At 33.2% G+C, this 25,337-nt stretch overlaps 1 protein-coding gene across 1 annotated transcript in view; it reads right to left on the reverse strand.

Annotated features, from left to right (window-relative positions):
* ZNF622 (zinc finger protein 622) overlaps positions 1-25,337 on the reverse strand; it is a 33,697-nt gene that overhangs the window by 2,573 nt on the left and 5,787 nt on the right. Inside the window, exons 4-5 of the mRNA XM_031946139.1 lie at positions 18,537-18,649; positions 8,628-8,771 (exon numbers count right to left, since the gene is read on the reverse strand). Coding sequence (XP_031801999.1) covers positions 8,628-8,771; positions 18,537-18,649 — 257 coding nt within the window. The remainder of the gene's footprint in view (positions 1-8,627; positions 8,772-18,536; positions 18,650-25,337) is intronic.

A 25,337-nucleotide genomic window follows, 5' to 3' on the forward strand; every position in this document is an offset into this window, starting at 1 on the left:
TTTTTCTCTCTCCATCACCTGAGACATCTCAAGGAAAGTCACTAGGCAAAATAAATTTAAGATGGTGATCTCTGTTAGAAAATAAGACTTAAAAGGAAGTAGGTAAAGCAAATTTTAATCCCTTGCTCATATGGTACCAAACACTTTATACATTAATCAAAGTGTAACACATTCCAAGATCCCCAGACATAAATATCTACACTAACACACACACACACACACACGTATGCACTCACATGCACATGCACATACACACACATACACACACTCACACCCATTGAGTAAAGCTGTAGGTATGCCAGATTAAAAAAAAGACAAATTAGAAATTCAGAGTAGGAGGTTCTCTCCACATTCTATAACTGAATAAAATATAACAAAAAAACTAACTTTTCAAGAAGTGATGCTTCAATATAATTCCCTTTCATCAGTTTTTTAGGGTTAAAAAAATGCATTGTGTTGTAACATACCTTTATCTTTTCAACCAACTAGGAGAAAATGACCCACTTCTCTTACATACAAGTGTCAACTTTTTTCCTTATGTCACTTTTTCCCATCCCCTCTCTACTTCTTCAGGGGTCTCTCACTTAAACCTTAATTACCCCCTTTCTCTCTATCCTTCCCTACAAACACACACACACACACTCAACATTCCTAAAAACAAAACAAACCTGTGAGTTAGGCTATCTCTTTTCAGATGAGCAACATTGAGATGGGAAATGGAATGATTTGTGGGAGAAACAGTAAAGTGAGACTGATTAGACTGCATGAAAAAAAGGAATGTATAGTGAGCTAGAAAGGCAGAACAGAGTCAAGATTTTAAAGATTTAAATCTCAAAGAGGGGGTTTATATTTGATCCTACAGATACAATTAACTGAATAGGGAAATACTATTTATAGTCATATCCTGCTTTAGGACAATCCTTTGGAAGTTGTGTGTAGGATGTACTAGACAGACCAAAGACCAACCTAGAGGCCCTGCAACAGTCCAGGTGAGAGATGAGGAGGAGGGACTGAATGAGGACTGTCACTATGTGAGATGTAAGATAATGAAGAGATGAATGTGAAAGATATTGTGGAGGGAGAAGCAAGATGTCGGGTGATTATATTTACAAGCTTAAAAGAAGAATTAGAAGATGACACCCACAGTGGTTCCTCTGACAATATGAGAGACAGATACTTTATAGAGCCAAACAAAATAGAAAAGTTCATACTAAAGCACAAAAGTTGAAGAATTTCAAGAGAAATAATGGCCAAAAAAAAAAAAAAAAAAGTTGAGAGGCAAAAGGATACCGTTCCAAGATCTCATGTTACAAAGCAGTAATTATCAAAATTATTTAGTGCTGGTTAAAAAAAAAAAACCCTGATACATCAGTGTACACAGATTAGAAAAGGAAAAAAAAACTTAAAGCAAATGAATATAACATTATTTGACAGGAACTGCTAGGTAATTTAGAAAGTTTTTATTTTATAAAATAAGAAAACTGGTTTTAGTCCATTTTATACTATTTAAATGACAAATATAAAAAGTCACATAAAAAATTAAGAAAATAATGACAAGTCATCTCTTTCACAACAATGGCTAAGAGAAGAAGTTATAATCAGAAAAGAGAATAGCGGAAATTAAAAGACAACTGCATTTTTATATAATTTAAGTCTTCTTACACACACATTTGTAGCTAGAATAAGAAAAATATAGATTGGAGGAAAAAAATCTTTGCATCAAACACATCTCACACCACACTTACCATGTATCACGTGCTGTGCTAAATAAATACTTTACAATAATTATCTCGTTTATTCTTCCCAACAAACCCTAGGAGTTAAGAGGTAATTTTCTCATTTTTCAGATGAGGAAACTGAGACAGAGATTAAGTGACTTGCTTAGAGTTACACATCTACTAAGTGCCTAAAACTGGATTTGTGCTTGAATCTTCCTGACTCTAGGTCCAATACTATAGTCACTTCACCTTCTAGATGGCTGATGTCCAAAATCTACTGAAAACTGACTAAAGTTCAACAAGTTTGAGTTGTTCCTCAATGGTAAGTAAGGGATCAGAAGAAATGAATCAACAGTTTTCAAAATAATGAAAATATCAAACACCATATGCAAATTTTATCTCAGGTATATCCATATGTTAAACTAGCAAAGATAATTAGAAAAAAATGAAACTATTCAATACCGAAGGGGCTATGAACAGACCAGCACTAAAATACTGTCAGTGAAGCCAACTGTTCTAAAAAGGAATTTCTAATTGTGGGAGAAAAGTTTTACCTAACATCTTCACTACTGGATCTATATTTCAAGGAAGTCTTCAACATATTTAAAGGGCCCATTTGTACCAAAATATACCAAACTGAACTATAAGCCTATATGAATTATCATCAACAGGTACTTTCATCTGCCCTACCTACTCATAATTTGCACTGTGATGACACCCTCTACTATTTTCAATTTTCTCAGAGGTTCCTGTCAAATCTTTACCCAATAGTTTAACAGTTTTAATAGTTTAATAGTTTTCCCTTGGCATCATCTAACCTATTGATGCTCCTTGAAGACCCTTAGGTCTCTCCATCCTCCCTAAATCAGAGCCCTCTTTTTTTATGTGCTATGTGCATCCTGACAGCAGCAACCATCTTACTTTTCTATTTGTATCCCTAAAGATTACAATAGTGCTTGGCATATGCTAAACACTTAAACGCCTTTTCATACATTTCATTCATTCATCCATCTGTGATCTCATCAACTCCCACAGATTCAGTTATCACCTTTCTGCAGTTTATTCACAGATACATAGTTCCAGCCCTAATCTCGTTCTAAGGAAGAAATCACTGCCTGCCTATCTTACATTTCCAAATAAATGTTTTCTGGAACCTCCAGTTGAATGTATTGAAAATAAAATTCATGATTTTCCCCACAATAGCAGTTTCTTTCTTCCTAAGTTCTCTATTTTTGCTGAGGTTACCATCAACCTCATAATCACCCAAATTTGCAGTCTCAGAGCCATTTGAAATCTCCACTATCTACAGCATATGCAATAAGTTAGTTGAAAAATCTTTTCAATTCCACCTCCAAAATCATCTCTTGCCTTCTCTACAATCTTCAAAATAAACAATCAAGTCTTCTCTTTTTAAAATTGATTTCTATTCCACTATTTTCCTTGCCTTATGGCTATCGTTAGTATTTTGAATATTTTATTAAAAAATAACAATAATAATAATAATGGTGCAGCTAGATGAGAGTGGATAAAATACCAGCCCTAATTCAAATCCAGCTTCAGAAACTAACTAGGTGCATGATCCTTGGCAAGTCACTTAACATCTGCTTCAAGTTTGCTCCTCTGAAAAGTGAAAATAATAATAGTAGCACCAATCTCCCACAGGGTTGTTGTGAAAATCAAATGAGATAAGAATTATAATATGTTTAGCATAATGTATGGCACACAGTAAGTGCTATATAAATTTAGCTACTGTTAGCAACAACTAATTAGTTATTCATGAAGAAAACATGGTTATTAATAATTAATAACAGCAATAATAACAATAAAAGAAAGGACACCTATTACTTCACTTCTTATACAAAAAAATTCTAGTTTTTTGTTTTAGGTACAAGCTTTTGATCATATTTACCAAAAGCCTTACTCTTCCTATTATCATTTTAGCCTTTTAATTAAAAAAAAAAAAAAAGAAAGAAAAAAAATGCGACATTTTTTGGAATGCTGCTTCTGCTTCTACTGATTATAATCACATGTGTTATGTTATTTATAAGATCAATTATGCCAAGGGTTTTCCTAAAATTGAACTATCATCCATGTATCCCTTGGCATAAATCCAACTAGGTCATAAAGAATAATTTTAAGAATATATTGCTGCAAAATAACGTTTTGGTCATGTATACTTATTGTGTATCTAATTTATATTTTAATATATTTAACATCTACTGGTCATCCTGCCATCTAGGGGAAGGGGTGGGGGGGGGGGGGTAAGAGGTGAAAAATTGGAACAAGAGGTTTGGCAATTGTTAATGCTGTAAAGTTACCCATGCATATATCCTGTAAATAAAAGGCTATTAAATTAAAAAAAAAAAAAAGAATATATTGCTGCAGTCTGCCAAATTTTAAAATAACTTTGCATCAAGTGAAAATTTAGTAATATTAGACTTTAATTTTCTTTCCTTGCTTCAGCCTCTGGTTTTAATATTAAAACCATATTTTCTCATGATAAGAAAGTGGTACCCGAATTTTCTATCCTAAATACATGAAGTTTGTTTATAGGATATATATATATATATATACACACGCACCACTGTATTAATACACATTCTAAAACACAATAGCAGACTTTTAAGACCCTGATAAAATATTTGATCACAAAAGTCAATAGGGAAGTTCTGGAGTTTAATGAGTAAAGAAGAAACATGGTCAAACTTGTGCATTAGCAAAATTCATCCATATTTGTTCATGCCAGGCAACTAAAAATGAAAGACAGTGAACAGAGATTTTGTTAGGCCCCTGCCAGGGTATCTGTTGTAGGATACACTAGGATACAAAGGAGGGGGAGATTTGTTTTTTGTTTTGCCTGCACAGACATTGCTGCAGATGTCCTGGTTATATTACAATATAACAACCCTGAAGGAAGTTTGTTTATTAATAGAAAGCCAGAGATCAGAAGAGTACTGATAACCTTAAATGAAGACAGAGTTGCAATTGTATTGATGACATTTTCTTATCCTTTGGCTCATTACAATTTCCTGGGATTATGCCTTAGACCTGATGCCCTAGCTAACAGACCACTGTAATAGAGACTTCTCAAAATTTTGAGAACAATGTACATGGTTTTCAATGATCTAGTTTAGATTTATTAAATTCTTATATTATCTTTTAGTCTTTTAGTTAGCTTTAGATATTAATGCCACTTGGAGAACATACATTTGTGGAGAAGGGAATAAGTATTTTTACAGCACTTACTATTGCAAGACACAGTATTTAATAAGCACATTACAATAATTATCTCATTTGATCTTCACAACCAACCTGTGAGGTAGGTGCTATTATCATTCCCATTTTACAGATGAGGAAACTAAGACAAAAATAAGTTAAGTGACTTGCCAAGACTCAACAATAGTATCTAAAGGCCACATCTGAATTCAGATCTTCCAGAATCCAGGCCCAGTGTTATTTCCACTGCATCATCTAATTGCATCAACAAATATTTAATAATAATGCCATTAGCAAAGGACCTTTAACCATAAAATAGTTTCCATATTTTTAACTCTTGATAGTATCTATTTTTCCATTTTTATACTGCGTCATTTGAAATCATGAATAACTATCCAACTAATTAAAAAAAAGGAATATATAAAATTTTATCCTAGTTCTTCAATTTAATTATGTGCCTTTATGTTTTATATAGGTTTCCTTATATATAAAATCTTCAGGTTCTGTGTTCTGATCCATCCTGTCATTTCATGGGCAATTTAAAGCTATTTTCTGTAAAGACATATTTTTCACCTTTAAAACCAGTACAAGGGTCCCTGAAATTTTACCTTTACCAATTTGATTCCAGTTTCCTTTCACAGGCTACTTCTTTCAAGTATAGATACCCTGAATGCACTTTTTTATTGTTATTCTCTAAGTCTCTAGGGAAACACAGTGATTAAAGCAGCTATCTTGGAGTCAGAGAGACCTGAGAAATAACCTTGCCTCAGACATTTACTAGCTGTGTGTTTCAGGATGTCACTTAATATTTCTCAGACCCACTTCCTCATCTGTAAAATGGTGACAATAAGAACAAACCAGAAAGTACTGTACATATAAATGCTAGCTAGCATCATCCCTTTTTTTGTTTTAATCCTTTTCTTGCCCAGTTTCAGAAGTTAAACCTCACCTCTTTTGTTAGAAAGCCATTGAACTCAGTATCCAACCCAAAAAATGTTTTTCTTCTTTTCTACTCATCACCTCTTCTAGGATGCCCTAAAATATGACTGATCCATTGACTTTGCACATAAATTTATTTCTTAATGATCCAATCAAAGTTGTCGAGACTTCCAAGAAAATGGTTTTTGTTTTCTTATTTATTCAGCCTAGATAAGTTTGTAATACTGAATAATTAATCACCTCCAACCTCAGCCCACCTCAACTCACCCTTTTCTTGGCTTGAGATGTTAAGATCCCATTCCAGGGATATTAATTAAGAAGGCGGTGTAGTAAAAAGAAGTTTTGGATCCAGAACCAGAGCACTAAGGATGAATCCTGCTGTAAGTCCTGAAGGCAAAGAATCTACTCCTCCAGATCTCAGTCCTGATTCCTAAAATGTGGGGATTGAACTAGAAAACCTCCAAAGTCCTCATCCTTGCCTCTTCCTGACTCTTTTCAACCTTTAGAGAAATTCCCTTTTTTAGCAGATAGCATCAAATGTCCTCTTAAGGATCTATAGACACATTTAGATAAAAAGGAAACTGCCCTCAGAGATGAGTATGATCCTGGATGCCCCATATCTTCCCTATGTGACTATGAATGACCTTCAAAGGGCCTTCCAAGAAATAATTCTATTCTTTCTTCTAATTCCTCCTCTAGTGTATTTTTATCCAGCTTCCCATTGTAAGCTCCCCTCATAAATACTCATGTTATTCTATCAGTCCACATAAATCAATGTTTGGCCTTTTTATCCCAAATGACCTAGTTTAACTTTTTAAACATTTCTTTTAATTGATGAATTACCGGCCAAATGTCCTGTCTCTAGTTTATATTTGATGGGATCATGAATATATTTTCCCTTTAGTGAAAATTTATTTTCTTCACCAATGGTTAAAGCTAAGTTTTACAGGATTTGTCATAATATGTTAAGCAAGCCAATTTCAATTATACCCTTCTTTTTTTTCTACCCTTTTTTTCCATTACTCACAGTCAAGGAAAAACTTAAAAGATTTAGCTTGGTACATAAAAGGCCTCCTCTTGGGTATCTGCAAGATTAGCTGTTTATTGGTCTTCCAGAGTTTGACTTTTGAGTGAATTGGGCCTAGAGGTTACTATCTTTGAGCAATGCTATTAATCTGTACTTTTAGATTTCCTCCGTTACACTATTTAGGCTTTCTATTTCACGTTGTCCTAAAAAAACAATAATTCCATCCTCAAGGTAAGATGCTTTAGCTTTGCAGAGGTCTCAGGTGTTCTTTTCATCTTATTGACTTTTGGTTTTATTTTGAGATTTCATTGAGGCCAATCATTTTTCAAAGTCTACTATTTTAGATAGTTTTTCTACCTGTTCTCAACTATCCAAATCTTTTAAAAGAAATCTTAATTTCCTTTGTTTTTTTTCCTCCAGTAAGTCTTAGGGTCTTCTTGAGTATTTTGCCTTTTGGGGTTTTAGCATAATTATTTTTAAAAAACAAAAACAAAATTTGACAGTACAGATTCACTGTACCAGGGACTATTTTTGATTATTCAATTTTTTTGGTCTTCTAGCACCCCACACCCCAGTTCAATTTTCCCTGGGATTGGTTCTTTCCTTTCCACCAAGTGTTTTGTTTTCAATATTTTATTTGATTTTCTTTTTTGAAAGAAAATCTGTTTTGAAATGGGAAGGGTTATCTTACTAGAAGTCAATCATATGCTTTTGAATAAGATTACAAAAATCCTATTTATGGTAATTTTATGATTTATGTATTTTTTTTTTTTTGTATATATATTGTATCACAGATCCCCACAGCAAACCTAGCAAATTGGTATACAATTCAGAATTTCAATGTTCTACCTCTAGCTGCACAAGTTATCAAATGGCAAAGATAGGACTGAACTCAGATCCTCTCACCTCTATTTTCCAAGTCCATTTCTCCTTCTACAGAAAAGAATGCACCGGCTGCTAAAACTACCTGACTCTGTGTTTCAATCAGAATCAACTTCACAGATGGAAACCAGGTTAGAGGTCCTTCTACAAGACTTGATGAATTAAAACCTTTCTACCCTGAGGACAGGGACCAGAGTTTTAAAATTCAGTAGCTGTTACTCAGTTTGTTACTGCCAAAAACAGAGTAAGGGACCTCTGTAATTGAGATTCATCTGTAAACAAAACTCATTTTATTTATACTATGCTAATTAAGGTTGTTTCTATCATAACCTATGTCTTCAGTAACATGGATATAAAGGCAATGGTATGCATTCAGATATTTATACTGACTCAGATATATGGCTTGCGTTATTTTTTCAATGCATGATGAATTCCAGTTTCTTACCTGGGTCTCCTTACAACCAGTAATTCACCCTTAGGAGATAGCTAACTAGGAATAAAGTTATAATTATTTCTCTATAGAATCATTTTTCTCTGTTCAAAGGAAATACATGGAGGACAACTAATAACGTTCTCTATAGGGTTTAAAGCTATTTAGTTATATACAGAATGTATACCAAAAATGCCTGTCCTTAATCCTGCTGGATCTGAAGCTGAATTTTCCTCCGAAATAAAACGTTCTTTGCTAGCTTTTAATAAACTCAGCCTAAAATGCTATCGATGATGACATATTTTTCCCTAAGGAAATTCTAGTACCATACTATGAAAAGAATTAACCAATGACCCTTCCCTTCCCAGGACCCAAAGTCCTCTTCACATTTTTTAATTTTTATCACACCACATACCTGTGCTTCCTGTCCATCCCAGTGCTCTGTATTGCTGGAGCACCTTGACCACTGCTTTCTGATTTTTGGCAGTAGTAATGGCTCTTGACAAACCAAACCGTTGTTTGTAATACCTCATCAAGGAGCGATGACCGACTCTGGCACCTGTAGATTAAGAAGCATTTTATAATCGCAGAGCTGAGGACAGCAATACAATCTCTTAAAGCAATACAGCATAAAGCAATGGAACAAAGCTTAAACAAGCCAGGCTTAGAAGTCTATATGGATGGAAAAGAGATAAGAGTTCTATATCTGCTGAACAAAAGAGGAAGGAGTATGCAAAATAAAAGCAGGACCTCAGAAAGCCAAAGAAAATATACACACACACACACACACACACACACACACACACACACACAAAACCTAGTATCAGAAGTCACTGAGTAAATGAAAAAAACAATTGGTAATATAGAAGAAGTTAACTGTTCCAAAAAAATTCTCACAGCCACTAACTAGTTAAACCTAATGAAATCTCAAGGAAATGAGAATGAGGCAAGTAAATTACTGCCTTATTTTAAAAATGGAAAAAAAGCATAAAGAAAATATTCAGTTAATGTCAAAGATGAAAAATCACCTCCTAAATAAAGGAAACTAACACTGGACCAGAATAAAAGATGACTGATCTTTTAATCACTGGTCTGGTCTTTAATATGGAATCCTGTCACTTTCAGTACACCTTGTGACAGGCAAGTGTATTTGAGGTGGTGGGGTCTTGGAGGAGGGGAGGACCGGAAGAACCACCCAGTGACTGATGTTAGAAGACCTGAGTTTAAATCCTAATGTGAAGTTCATTTTCAATGTGACCTTGAGTAAATCCCTTACCTGGCCTGGGCCTAAATTTCCTTATCTGTAAAATGAACTAGGTTATATGACCTCTTAGACTCCTGGCTCTAGACTGCTAATCAAAAAAAGTTCTAAATATGTACCAGCGTCCATCAGTACACTGATAAACATGTAACCCAACAAACAGCCCTACAAATTACAAAGAAGGAATCTAAGGAATAAGGGCAGGGCTTATACCATCTTGCTCATTCTACTGAAAAATTTAAAATGTGGATATTTAATGAAGAAATTACATTAAAACGATTTTAAAATAAACTAAACGTAATTAAGCATTTGATATAACAATTTAAAGTAATCATATACATAGGAAGAATTAGGAAAAAAACCTGCTTACCACAGAAACATAAGCACATATATGTTGATTATTTCTGTGATCATATTCAGGTAGACTAAATTATAAATTTGAAGTCAGAGATTAGTTCATGTTTAGCACATAGTAGGTGCTTAATAGATTTTTGATGACAATATTCATAGCACTACTACTTTGAGCATACAGCATAGAAGCTTAAAGACAGATGCTGCAATTTAATGTTAAACTTAGATAGTTATTTTTTTAAAATCTTATCACTTATTAAAGAAGGGAAAGGGACCTGTATGTGCAAAAATGTTTGCGGCAGCCCTGTTCATAGTGGCTAGAAACTGGAAATTGAATGGATGCCCATCAATTGGAGAATGGTTGGGTAAATTGTGATATATGAATGTTATGGAATATTATTGTTCTGTAAGTAATGACCAGCAGGATGAATACAGAGAGGCCTGGAGAGATTTACATGAACTGATGCTAAGTGAAATGAGCAGAACCAGGAGATCATTTATACACTTCAACAACAATACTATATGAGGACCAATTCTGATGCAAGTGGCCGTCTTCAACAAGGAGAGGATCCAAATTAGTTCCAATTGATCTGTAATGAACAGAACCAACTACACCCAGCAAAAGAAATGAGTGTGAACCACAACAAAGCATCTCTACTCTTTCTGTTATTGTTTGCTTGCATTTTTGTTTTTCTTCCCAGGTTATTTTTACCTTCTTTCTAAATCCGATTTTTCTTGTGCAGCAAGATAACTGTATAAATATGTATAATTGTATTTATTTAACATGTATGGGACTACCTGCCAGCTAGGGGAGAAGGTGGAGGGAAGAAAGGGAAAAGTTGGAGCAGAAGTTTTTGCAAAGGTCAATGTTGAAAAACTACTCATGCATATGTTTTGTCAATAAAATGCTATAATAAAAAACATATAAATAAATAAACAAAAATTATGGTCCTTACAAAAAAAAAAAAATCTTATCACTGAATTCTTAATCCCAACACAAAGCAGACATTTGGTTTTTTGATGACAATAAGCACGGAAGTATGTTTCACTGATTTTTAGCTACAGAAACAAGAAAAGGGTTAAATAGCAAAGCTGTAAGATCTAAGATGTAATTGACAAGCTATGAAATGAAACCTGAAGAAGGCTTTAGCAGGAAATCCCAGGACTATATGCTGTGGTTTTCATTTCCGATATTCTGTCAGGATGTACTGAGTTTGCTCAGGTGATTATATCCAGATCATTAAGCAGTAAATCGTTAGTATAGTGAATCAATGTATTTCTATTTCAATCAATATTCTGACCTGATATTTGAAAGTAATTTATTAAAAATATATTTAAATTTCTAAAAAACTTCACCAAAAGGTTTTTATTACTCTAGGCCAATGTCTTAAAATACTGTTTTTATTCTTACTGGTTACTGGTTCTGAATGACTATCAAAAAACTTTTAAGATTTCATGACAACCAATTCTATACTACTGCTATAAGAATGGATTCTCTAAAGATAGTAATATCTAAATTTTTACTATTCAAGGTATAATATTCAAAAATCAAATGGCACAGCTTTCAGAGCCTGTTCAAAACATATTAAACATATTATTTTGATGATTTCTTCTGATCAGACAGGACTACAATCTCAGTCTTATCTCTTTCCTTTTCTTCATACCTTTATCCAACTAAATGTCAATTCTAGTTCTACCATATCTCAGATTTGTCCCATTCTCTCTACTCATAAAACTCTCATCACTTTTCAAGTGATCCACATTATCTATTACATCCACGATTTGCAAAATATTCCTAAATCACAAATCTGACCATGCCACCCTCCTACTAAAAATTGTCACTGATACACTATTACTTATAATATAAAATATAAACTCCTAAGGCTGATATTTAAAGCCCTATACAAAATGGCTCCTGCTTACGTCTCCAAGTACATTTCATACTACTTCCTTTCAAATTAGGTTTAATTCATATTACTCCCTTTTAAATTAATCTAGTAGTTATTCTTCATAAACACTGATTTTCTCTTCATCCCTGCCTTCGGAGAGGACATTACTAGAATTAACTCCTTCTCATACCTGAATCTTTTTATAAAGTTTTACTAATGCAATTTATTTTTACAATGCAAACATTTACAGATTACTCCCACTTTGAGAGAGGTCTCATAATAAAAGTAAGTTAAGAAAAAATAATTGAGTGAACTCTTCTGAAAATATATATAACATTTCATATATTTAGTGTTCCTCTCAACTTTTCTTGAAAAAAAAAAGCAAAAAACCAGAAATATTTCTCCAACGCCACTGGGGGGAAAAAAGAATAGAAAAATTACTCATAATAAATATGCACATTCAAAGCAAAAAAAATTCCCTCAATGGCTATATACAAAAATTTGTATTTAGTTCTTTATCTTAAATTCATCTATCTATAAAGGGTAGCATAAATTTCATCATTAGTACAATGGAATCACAAATAGCCATTGCATTGATCTTTGTTCTTAAGAGTTTTCAAAGCTGTTTGTTTTTATACATCTGTTGTTATTGTTGAAATTATCCTCTGGTTCTGCTTGTTTCACTCTTCATCAGTTTATAAACTGTCTTCAAGATTGTTCATTTTTATATTGATGTTATAGTATAAATTGTTCTAGTTTTGTTTACTTCATGCTGTATCAATTAATTTCCATGTCCTTTTTGTATCATCTTTTTCTTTACATAATGGCAATCTCTCTAATTCTAAATATGACCAATGTCACTGGGTGAGAAAATCACGTAAATAAGTATATATGGGTACACACGCATGTGCACACACATATATCCCCTCTTGACAAAGAAGCTGCAGATAACCATTGATTACTTGTAACTACTTCCTCAAGGGAATATCTATATAAATTGTGAGCCTAACTATAATACTAATTTTCAAAAGAACCTTTGAACCTTTCTAATCTCTCCTACCAGCCTAGAAGTTCTTTGTGGGCAACGACCATGGTTTTTATCTTCACAGTTCTCTGTGTTAAGAGCAGACATTTCACTAGTGCTTACTAAATGAATTAGAAGAAAATATTTATATATTATGATGTTCATAAAAAATGAAACCATTGATATTCTGAATCTGTTATTTCATCTGCCTAGTCAATAACTTTAACTCATTAAAGTGTGTGAGCAACAGCAAAATCAAAAAAATTACAAAACTTTTAGATTCAAGACACAGGATTTTACAGAACCTTTCAAAGTGAAGAAATAGCACCATCTGCTGGATATCCTAAAGCAATGACAAGATTATATTATTCCAAAAGCAAATGGCTTTAGCAAAAGTAAAAGCTACTACTGGTTTTCAATACTCCTAGACTACCCAAATCAACAAGCCTGTTACTGTTATTCTATATACTTACTACTTTTCAGATTAGTTTGCATTTGCAAAGTTTCTGATATCCTGAATTTTTTCAGAAACAAGTTAATTCATTCAAGCAGATTCATTATAACACTGAGTACCTGTATGCTAAAGTCAATTTCCCATGTGAAGGTGTTCATTAGGTCCCAGCACAGTAACCAAATGACCCATAATCAGATCCACTTATATGTCCAACTACCATTTAGTAACTAGCTGAATAAATAAATTCTACATAGAAAGCAAATTAATAATATAAGGTAAAGAACGAACCAGTAGAATATAACAGTCATCTCTCATGCTACATATTTTTAACATCAGTTTTTAAAATCTTATGGTTTTCATAGTAAAATGATAAAGGCAAAATAGCTGGTAAAACCACAATGCTTCAGGCTAGCCAACAGCAATCTCAGAATGCTGACAGAATCATTCCCACTGTAAATTACTGTTGTGAGTTTTAGTTTTTCTTACTATGAATTTTAAATAATTCAAAAGTTTACAGAAAAAAAATTTTGAAAATGAAAAAACCCCAAATATACATTGCTTTACCAAGTAATAATGAAGGATGACAATAAGTATATGCCAGTGGAATGGTCAAACAAATTAACTTACTTCCAAATGGAGTTTATAGAATGGCAAAAAGCCAAAAGTGGAATTTAAAAGGTCATCCAAAGGGTAACCATTAAAGTGGTCAAACTATGAGCATTCATTAAATGAACAAAAGGCATATGCAACAACTGTGCTTTATCTCCAGGCAGTGCTTATGAAATTGAGTCTAAGAGTGGAATCTAAAAGTGCACAAGTGACATTCAAATGAATCCAACCAAAAATTAAATTCATGAAGAAAATGAGTAATGTAGATTTGATTCAGGTCATTTCCACTAGAAATTACAGAAAGGATTTTATTTATTTATTATTTTATTTTTTGATTATTTGTTTTATTTATTGATTAATGATGATTAAGATTAATTAACATTAAGTTAATGTTAATTAATTTAATTAAAGTTAAATATTGATTAATGATTAATAATGAAATGATACAAACAGAAAAGATCTCACTGAAGGATAAAAACAATTTTAGCATCTACAAAACAGCTCAAGTCTAGAAGTTCAAAATGGGCAACAAATCCCCACACTTTAAATTAAAGTTCTCAAATGTTTGTTAGAAAGTAACAAAAAAAACCTGCACTGGAAGCTGTGTAGTAAGACAGAATTGTCGCCCTCTGCTGGCCAATACTTCTATTGGGAGTACAGCTTAAAGGTACTGAAGCTGGAAAAGGAAGTTCTTACCATTAAAGTCCTTGGCACTATTAAAAACAACATTTGAATCAAACTGGAAACTAATATGACTTCTGCAAATGATAGATTGATTGAAATGACATTTTAATATGTACTTTCTCACTGTACCATAAGATCACCAGATCTTTCCCTATTATCTCCATTAGATTTCTTTTCTTTAATAAAGGTATTACTTTCAAGATCTAAAAGGAACTGACGTAAATGTGTAAGAGTCATTAGCCATTACCCAAATAATAATGATGAGAAGGCTATAAAAGGCAGTTTTCAAGGGAAGAAATCCAAGCCACCTCTAGTCATATGTTAAACTGCTTCAAATGACTAAAAATTTGAGAAATATAAAGTAAAACAACTATTAGATTGACAAACTTGAGAAAAAATTGAACTGACATCCTGGAGCATGTAGAAACAGTGCATGTAATGCACTGTTGGTGAAACTATGAACTGGTTAAGCCATTCTGAAAAGTAATTTTTAACTGTGCCTCAAAGGTTCCTAAAATGTTACTTAAAAAAAAACTCCTAACCTGAAATACTTTTGCCAAAGAAGAAAAGGACTCAAATGTACAAAAATATTTATGGCAATTTTTTAATAAATATTTATTTATTATATGAATTAATATTATATTATTATTAATATTAATTAATATGTTATTATAAATGTTATATAAATAATATTTATTATATTTATAAATATAAATAAAAATAAAAAAATATTTTAATGACAAAGGACTGGAAACTCAAAGTAAGCCAACAACTGAAGAATGACTGAACAAATTATGGTACATGAAAGCAAAAGACTATTGCCAAAGAAGAAATGATGAAGGAGATGATTTGAGAGAAACTTAAGAAAACACTTATGAACTGATGCAGAGTGAATTTCTGTTCAAAAAAAAAAAAAAAAAAATGACAAAAAAGAGGTGTGATAATAAATATCTTAAGAGGTGTGATAATAAATATCTTACAACCTGTATGAAACATCCATTTTGATTAAAATGGCCCTAAACGGCCTGTTATGGATCTTTTATGTCGTAATGGGCCAAAGATTTTACCTGAGGGGCAAAGTTATCATAATTATTCCTAGCAAAAGACACCTAATTTGCTAATCTGCTTTTACTGACAAATAACTTTTTTTTTTTTTTTTTAATCTAAGAGATAAACCTGTTTGATTTAATGGCATGGAGGATCCTAAAGTGAAAAATGCTAGATATGGAAAGACAAGAGAGGTCCAGATTCTGAGCCTGCTGCTTATTTCCTGGCTGACTGTGGCCAAGACACTAAACCTCTCTAGGCCTCAGCTACCTCATTTGTAAAATGAGTTTTGAACTAAATATCACTAAGCTCCTTTTCAGAAAAGCTTGAAGTCTAGGAATCAATATCAATTATAAAAATCCCACTCATAATATACTTTTGTCAGTATAACCAATGATCTTCAGTCTGAAACACTAACTCTTATTGTTTTAATTCATAAGGAATGGTTTATCTCAGATCACACAGATGGCAAATAGCAGGGCCCATTTCTAACACAGACCTCAATTCCTTTTCAACCCAAGACTCTCTGTGCCACAATGCCTCACAACATTATGCCATTTGAAAATAGACCTTGTAAAGTACTAAATTAGTAAAAGAATTAAGTTTATCAAAAGGTATTCAAAAAACCCCAGAGACAAATTTCAAGGAAAATTTCTACAATTGGGCTTTTCATGTCTAAGCTATTTTAAGATTGACTTCTACTAGGACTTGAATAATTTTCCTATTTTAAATTCCGCCTGAAATAAACTCATACTCATCACTACACAAACACAGATAAACTAATCACATAGCTATTTATGATTTTCTTCCTTAGAGAGAAAGAGAATAAATTTCTTTCTACATACCAAAAAGGATAGATGCCAGGCCATTTAGAGCAGGGTTGTTTTGTTTTGTTTTAAATACCTATACTAGAGGCAACTAGATGGTTCAGTAGATAGAGCACCACCCCTGAAGTCAACAGGACCTGAGTTCAAATTTGTCCTCAGATATTTAATATTTACTAGCTGTCCTGGACAAATCACTTAACTCTAACTGCACTCCACCCCCCCAAAAAAACAAAACAAAACAAAATAACTGTAAACTTTTGAAAAACAGCCACAATTTTCTTCATTTATTCTTAAATCTAATATTTAAAATAATCTAATGTACAAAGTAAAAATGCTGGTTCACACTGGAAATATACATGAGTGTAATAAGATATCTGTGATGCTTTCGACCATTAATATATTTTGGGGGTAATGTATACTTTGTTTCTTTGGAGATACACTGACTATGTAAGAAATTTTACTGTTTTTAGGGATAATTACATCTTAAAGTACCTGTGAAATATAAGATTTTAGGTCAGTTCTTCCATTCTAGGAAGAAAATGGTGGCTATTTTTCAAAAGTATACAGTTGTTCAAAGAGAAGATCTAATTCAGTTCCAATTGATCAATGATGGACAGAAGCAGCTACATCCAAAGAAAGAACACTGGGAAATGAATGCAAACTGTTTGCATTTTTGTTTTTCTTCCCAGGTTATTTTTACCTTCTGAATCCAATTCTTCCTGTGCAACAAGAGAATTGTTCGGTTCTGCACACGTATATTGTATCTAGGATATACTGTGACATATTTAACATGTATAGGACTGCTTGCCATCTGGGGGAGGGGGTGGAAGGAAGGAGGGGAAAAGTCAGAACAGAAGTGAGTGCAAGGGATAATGTTGTAAAAAAATTACCCAGGCATGTGTTCTGTCAATAAAAAGTTTTAATTATTTTAAAAAAAAAGTATACAGTTGTCAAAATAGCAAATATACTCTAAATAGTTTGGTATCTATCTTAGACTTAATACCCAATTAAAAAAAAAAAGAAACTAGTAGACAAAAAAAAAAAAAAAAGGAAAGAAAAAGAAACTAGTCTGTTCAAGTCCATTTAAAAAAAAATACTGTTGTTGTTCAGTCATTTTCAGTCATGTCCATCTCTTCATAAACTCATTTGGGGCTTTTTTGGCAAAGACACTGGAATGGGTTGCCATTTCCTTTTCTAGATTATTTTACAGATAAGGAAACTGAGGCAAACAGGAGCAAGGTTCACACAATTAGCATGTTTCTAAGGGACAGGTGTGAACTCAGTAGGATCAATCTTCTTGACTTCAGGCCCTGCACTCTATCCACTGTGTCATCTAGCTACATACTACACTCAATAGTATATTAGTTAGAGCACTATTTTGGGAGCTGAAGAAACAACAATTAAAAAGGCATAGCCCTTTCCTCTGAATTTAACAAGCACATTCAAACAAACAAAAAAAATGTTTTATGTATATGTACATATTCACATATGTATGCAAGTATGTTTATGTGTACACTACAGGCACTAAGGCAGGTAACAGGTTTACAAAGAAAAGAAGCAAAAATTCCCTGACCTCAAGGAGTCTACATTATATTGGAGGAAAAAACAGAAAAATTAAATACAAGTTCATTTTAGGGAGAAGGACAGCAGTGGTAAGGAATTTGGGAAAGTTTCATGTAAATAGTGGCACTTAAGTTGGATTTCAAAGGAAAAAAAGGATTCTGGGGCAAAAGGGAAGTGAGTGGGCACTCCACAGGTATAAGAAATATCAAAGCAGAGGCATGGAAATGTGGAAGGGAACATACTATGAGAAACAGTAGGAAGATCAGTTTCACTGAACTGAACCAAACTAGCAAGTGAGGAAGTGAAATTATGTATAATAATCAATTCTAAAAATAAAGTACATGGCTGAAATAAAAAGAAGAAAATCAACAAGAAAGGATGCAGCAGAAAATAAGGATAACAGAAATATTACTTAAAGGATCCCCACCATAAAACAGGAAGATATAAAAGAAACAAGCTTTTTCTTTTAAATTTAGCTAGAAGCTTCAGAAGTTAAGAAAATGTAAGTGACATTTACATGTGTTCCTTTTTTTTTTTTTGGAAAAAAAAAAAACCTACTTATGTACTATGTTTGTTAGACCAACATTTAAGATTTTTTTTGAAATATGTATTTACCCGAAGGGAGAATCAGCTCCATGGTTTCATCATCATATTCTAAATTCTTTTCTGAAGGTAACTCCTCAGACACGTCAATGTCCTCACCTTCCTTGTGATCTGGGTAGCTACTCCTATAAATGAACATATTTTAAGAACATTTTGAATTTTTAGAAGTCACACAATTTAATCTAGTTATGTGTCATAGAAAATAGCAAAAGTACACAATTCTTCAAAGTTTTTGTTTTGTTGGTTTTGGTTGGGGTGTTAGGTAATAGGGATGAATGGGAGAAGAAATACAACTTGCTAGCATGAAAAGTAACAGTCAAAGCAATATAGAAGCAGGCCTGAAAACCAAGATATGAATTCTGATATGTGGCAAGTCACATAACCTTCTCAGTGCTCTCAGCAACTTTCTAAGACTTAAGCTGCACAAAGAAATCATTTCTTTTCCTGGTAGTTCTATATGTAAATGTATTCTTAAATCTAGTCCTTCTTCTAATTTTTTATTAGGATTATTATTGGCAGCATGGTATAGTGGAGTTGTCCTGGATAAGAAGTCAGAGGTCTTGAGTTCAATTCCTATCTATCACTTAAAATCTATGTAACTTTAGGCAAATCACTTAAATTCTTGGGATGTGATTTTTCTTTGTAAAATAAAGAAGTTGGAGTGAAAGTCCACCGAGGTCCTTTTCACCTTTAAATCTACGATTCTATCATCTCCTACAGTAAGATAACTATCAGTAGGTCTCTGGGTACACCTGAGGAACTTGGAGCAAAAAGGAAAGAGGCAGGAAGTTGGAGATAGAGAAAAATACTTTAAAAACAACCCTCCCCCCCACAAAAAAAAGAAAAGAGAAACAAAACCTAAGTGCCAGATTTATCACTACCTTCCATGGGAACTCAAGTCTTATTTTTTTAAACTACTTTAGTTTTATTGGCTCTGCAGCATAAGCCAGATTCAATTTTGGAAAATTATTTGCAGTAATCATGTTGGTAAAATATTAAGTGATGAAGTCATCAAAGAACTCATACCCTGTCCTTCATAAAGCAAGGGCTTACAGTGTATGGAAAATTCAACATTAAGGTAAGAATGATATGATATCTGGGGGTGAGGTGGGAAGGGAAGGTGGGAAAAGATCCAAGATGATGAAGAGAAGCCAAGAAAAGTTGCCTGAGCTCTCCCCAGTTTCCCTTAGAAAAAATGTTAAATCAAGCCTCTGAACAGATTCTGGAGCAACAAAACCTACCAAAAAATAATCAATTTTCCAGCCTCAGAAAGCTTGGAAGGACTTCAGGAAAAGTTAGCTTCACTAAGGTAAAAGGAGAGAGTAAGTCCAGCATATTAAATGTCTGAGTAAACCAGTGGAACTGTTAGCTACAGCACAGATCAGCAAAGGACTCCCTGGTCGTGACTTCCCCCCTGACAGTGTCACAGGAGGTTATCAGTGGAAAAGCAGCCCCAGTACAGAAGGCATATTGCCAGCTCCAGAAACCAGGCAACAAGAAGTGTGAATTGGTTGGACTACTTCATAGCACTGATCAAAGAAAGCTACAACTAAAGGACAAAATGCCTACATGTGAAACCTTAAAGGAGGATATAAATTGATCTCAAACCCAAAATACGCTCTTGAAAAATCTCAAAAAAATTTTCAAAAGTTAAACAAGAGGGAGAAGAAAAACTGAGAAAAGAAATCAGATATGAGAGAGTGAACAGCTTGAAAAAGAAAGGATGAAAACTGAAGAAAACAATTCCTTAAAAAATGCAATTGGCCAAATTAGAAGAAAAAAGTTGAAAAAAAAATCTTTTAAAAATACAATTCGCTAAATGGAAAAGGAAGAAACTAATTAAAGAAAATCATTCCTTAAAAATCAGAATTGGGTAATGGGAGCTAATGACTTTATGAGGCATCAAAAATGAGACAAAATCAAAACAATGAAAAAATATAGGTAAATACATCATTGGAAAAACAACCAACCTGGAAAAAGATCCAGAAGAGATTATTTAAGAATCAATGGACCACCTGAAAGCAACTGGACTCCCTGATCAAAAAAGGATCCTAGAAAGCATCTTTCTTTTCTCTGCTGAAGCAATTGGGGTTAATTAAGTGACTTGCCTAGGGTCACACAGCCAGGAAGTGTTAAGTGTCTCAGACCAGATTTGAATTCAGTTTCTCCTGACTTCAGGTCTGGCACTCTATCTATTGCATCACCTAGCTGCTCCCTGGAAAGCATCTTTTAAGAAATTATCAAGGAAAACTGCCCTGATATCCTAGAACTAGAAGGTTAAATTGTCATTGAAAGAATACACAATTATCACCTGAAAGAGATTTCAAAATGTACACTCCAAGGAAATGTATCATAACCAAATCTCAAAATTACCCAGGTCAAGGAAAAAACACTGCAAGCAGCCAGAAAAAAAAAGAAAGAGAGGAAAGAAAGAGAGGAAAGAAAGAGAGGAAAGAAAGAAAGAGAGGAAAGAAAGAAAGAGAGGAAAGAAAGAAAGAGAGGAAAGAAAGAAAGAGAGGAAAGAAAGAAAGAGAGGAAAGAAAGAAAGAGAGGAAAGAAAGAAAGAGGAAAGAAAGAAAGAGAGGAAAGAAAGAAAGAGAGGAAAGAAAGAAAGAAAGAAAGAAAGAAAGAAAGAAAGAAAGAAAGAAAGAAAGAAAGAAAGAAAGAAAGAAAGAAAAAGAAAAACAATCTAAATATTGAGAAAGCCACAATCAGGATTACCCAGACCTTAGCAGCTTCTACATTAAAAAATTGGAGGGCCTGAAATAGGCTATTTCAGAAGGGAAAGGAGCTTGGACCACAACCAAGAATCAACTATCTAGCAAAACTGAGCATAATCTTTGAGGGGAGAAGATTCATTACCATTCATTAAAATTGGGAACTTTCATTCAATCACTTCTGATGAAAATTCCAGAACTAAACAAGAAATTAGATCTTCAAATATAAGACTCAAAAGAAACATTAAAAAAAGTATACAGCAAAGGGAGAAAAAAAAAAAAAAGTTAATCCAAGTTAAACTGTTTACATCTCTCCAGGGAAGATGGTGCTTGTAACTCAGAAGAAAAGTATCTTTTAAAAGGTCAAGAATATGAAGGGAACTAATGGGGAAAAAAAATGCAAATGATAGTACCTTAGCAGTACCAGACCTCAAACTCCATTATAAAGCAACAGTCATCAAAACCATCTGGTACTGCCTAAGAAATAAGAGTGGTGGATCAATGGAACAGGTTAGGCACACAAGATACAATAATTAATGACAATAGTAATCTACTGTTTGGAAAGCTCAAAGATTTTATAGTTTCTGAGATAAGAACTCAATTACTTGACAAAAATTTCCGGGAACACTGGAAAATAGGGTCAGAAACTGCCCAAACAGCCCTTTTTGTAGTGGCTAGAAACTGGAAACTGAATGGATGCCCATCAGTTGGAGAATGGCTGAATAAATTGTGGTATATGAATATTATGGAATATTATTGTTCTGTAAGAAATGACCAACAGGATGATTTCAGAAAGGCCTGGAGAGACTTACACGAACTGATGCTGAATGAAATGAGCAGGACCAGGAGATCATTATATACTTCAACAACAATACTATATGAGGACCAGTTCTGATGGACCTGGCCATCCTCAGCAAGGAGATCAACCAAATCATTTCCAATGGATCAGTAATGAACTGAACCAGCTACGCCCAGAGAAAGAACTCTGGGTGATGACTAAAAACCATTACATTGAACTCCCAATCCCTATATTTATGCCCACCTGCATTTTTGATTTCCTTCACAAGCTAATTGTACAATATTTCAGAGTCTGATTCTTTTTGTACAGCAAAATAACGGTTTGGTCATGTATACTTATTGTGTATCTAATTTATATTTTAATATATTTAACATCTACTGGTCATCCTGCCATCTGGGGGAGGGGGTGGGGAGTAAGAGGTAAAAAATTGGAATAAGAGGTTTGGCAATTGTTAATGCTGTAAAGTTAGCCATGCATATAACCTGTAAATAAAAGGCTATTAAATAAATAAATTAATAATAATAATAAAAAAGAAACTGCCCAAAGACCAACATTTCACACCTCATACATAGCAAGATAATCTCAAAATGGGTTCATGATTTAGACATAAAGGGCAACACTAAAGCAAATTATAAGAACAAGAGATAGTTTACCTGTCAGATCAGTAGGAAAGGAGGAATTTATCACCAAACAAAAAATAGAGGATATTATGAAATGCAAAATGGATAATTTTGATTACATTAAATTTGAAAGGTTTTGCACAAACAAAACCAATGCAACCAAGAACAGAAGGGAGGCAGAAAGCTGGGAAACAATTTTTATAGCTAGTGTTTATGATAAACAGTTCTAAAATTTAAGGAGAACAAAGTCAAATTTATAAGAATGCAGGTCATTCCCCAAATGATAAATGGTCAAAGAATATCAATAAACAATTTTCAGATGAAAACATCTATAGTCAGTCACACAAAAAATATTCTAAGTCACTACTGATCAGAGAAATGCAAAATAAGAAAACATCTGAGATATCATTTCATTCCTCTCAGATTGGCTAAGATGATAGGAAAATCTAATGATAAATCACGGAGGGGATATGGGAAAACTGAGACACTGATACATTGTTGGTGAAGTTGTGAACTGATCCAACCATTCTGGAGAGCAATTTGGAACCAGGCTTAAAGGGCCATCATACTATGTATCCAGTTTAACCTAACAGTACCACTACTGGGTCTTGTATCCCAAAGAAAGAATAAAGAGAAAAAAAGAACCCACGTGTACAAAAATGTTTGTATCAGTTCTTTTTGTGGTGGTAAATAACTGGAAAATGAGTGGAGGCCCAGCAATTGAGGAATGGCTGAAAAAGTTATGGTACATAAAAGTAATGAAACATTACTGTATTATAAAAATTGATAAACAGGCTGACTTTAGAAAAACCTGAAAAGATTTACCCTATATGAAAGCACTGTATATAACAACAGCAAGATTGTGTGAACAATTATGATAAATTTGGATCTTCTTAGCAATTCAGTGATCCAAGGCAATTCCAATAAACTTTGAATGGAAAATGCCATCTGTATTCAGAGAGAGAACTATGGAAATGGAATGTAGATCAAAGCATATTATTTTCACATCTTTTTCTCACGTTTTTTTTTTTTTTCTTTTTGTTCTGATTTTTATTCCCTAATATGATTCATATGGAAATAAATTAAAAATGAATGTACATGCACAATCTTAAAAATAACAAAATAAAAGTAAAGGGGAAAAAAACTGAAAAAGAAATATACCTTTATTAGAGCAGGTAGAAGGGTGTGGGCATAAATTGACTTTGATGTGATGACCTAAAAAAGAAATTAAAGGGTAGAAAATGGATTGTATGGGAGAAAAGAAAAGGGGAGGAAAAAGTGGAGTCATTTATACCACAAAGAGGCACAAAAGACTACAATAGAGGGAAAGAAGGGAAGGGAATGAGCATTGTTTAAACTTTAATTTCATCAGATTTGGCTCAAAGAGTAAATAACATGCATATTTTCATCATTTGGGTATAGAAATTTATCTTACCTGATAGGGAAGTAAGAAGAGAAAGGGGAAAGAAAAGGGAAGGGCTGGATACATAAGGAAGGGCAGATAGAGGGAGAAGGAAAAAAAAATGCTTTTCAATCTTCCAGGGGCAGCCAAACTAACTTATGCATAGCAGTCTAACTCAATACCACCTACCACTGAAACCACATTCCCTAATTCAATGTATAGCTAATTAAAAAACACAAAGGAAAAGGATAACAGGAAGCTTTATAACTGTTCATAGATTCAAAAGGTCATAAACCTGAAGCTGGATGGGGATTCAGAAGCCACTGGATCTAAATCCTTTATTTTTCAGATGAGGAAACTAAGTCCAGAGAAAATAAGTGATTTATCTATGGTCAGGTATGCAGTTAGCATCAAAAGAGGAGGGTGAATGTGATTCTTCTGACTGTAGCTTATTACCTCCTAACACACATCCTTCTTTTCAAGATTCTAATGAGAGGTCAAAACAAGTGATCTTCTTTAATGCATGTAACTTTTATAATTCAAGCTTTTTATGACCATCTCAAATTACCCTTTTAAAAACAACTATCTTAATTGTAGTAGCAACAACACCAAATAAATAAATAAACAAAAATAAAAAACAACAACAAAAAATTGAACAAAACTGTAGTCATAAATAGAATGGATTAAAACTGCCACAAATGTTATTTTTCTATAACCAGTAGGATAAGTGAGAAGAACCAAAAGAACATTGTACACAAGAAGATTATGTGAGCAATTCTGATGATGGATGTGGCTCTTTTCAACAATGAGATGATTCAGGTTAGTTCCAAAGATCTTGTGATGAAGAGAACCATTCATATCCAGAGAGAGGACTATGGGAATTGAGTGTGAATCATAACAAAGCCTTTTCACTCTTTTTGTTGTTGTTTGCTTGCATTTTGTTTTCTTTCTCATTCTTTTTCCTTTTTGATCTGATTTTTCTTGTGTAGCATGATAAATGTGTTAATGTGTATAGAAAAACTTCATATGTTTAACATATATTGGATTGCTTGCAGTCTAGGAGAGGGGATTGGCAGAAAGGAGGGAGAAAAATTTGGAACATTAGGTTTTGCAAGGATTAATGTTGAAAACTATCTGCATATTTTGAAAATAAAAAGCTATTATTAAATTAAAAAAAAAAACAAAAAAGAAAAAACTGTGCCAAAAGAAATTATAAATATTGAAAATTCAAAAAGTTATATGATATAGAATGAAGTATACATAATTAGACTATAC

This window comes from Sarcophilus harrisii, chromosome 1 (assembly GCF_902635505.1).
Source record: "Sarcophilus harrisii chromosome 1, mSarHar1.11, whole genome shotgun sequence".
Classification (NCBI taxonomy): Eukaryota; Metazoa; Chordata; class Mammalia; order Dasyuromorphia; family Dasyuridae; genus Sarcophilus; species Sarcophilus harrisii.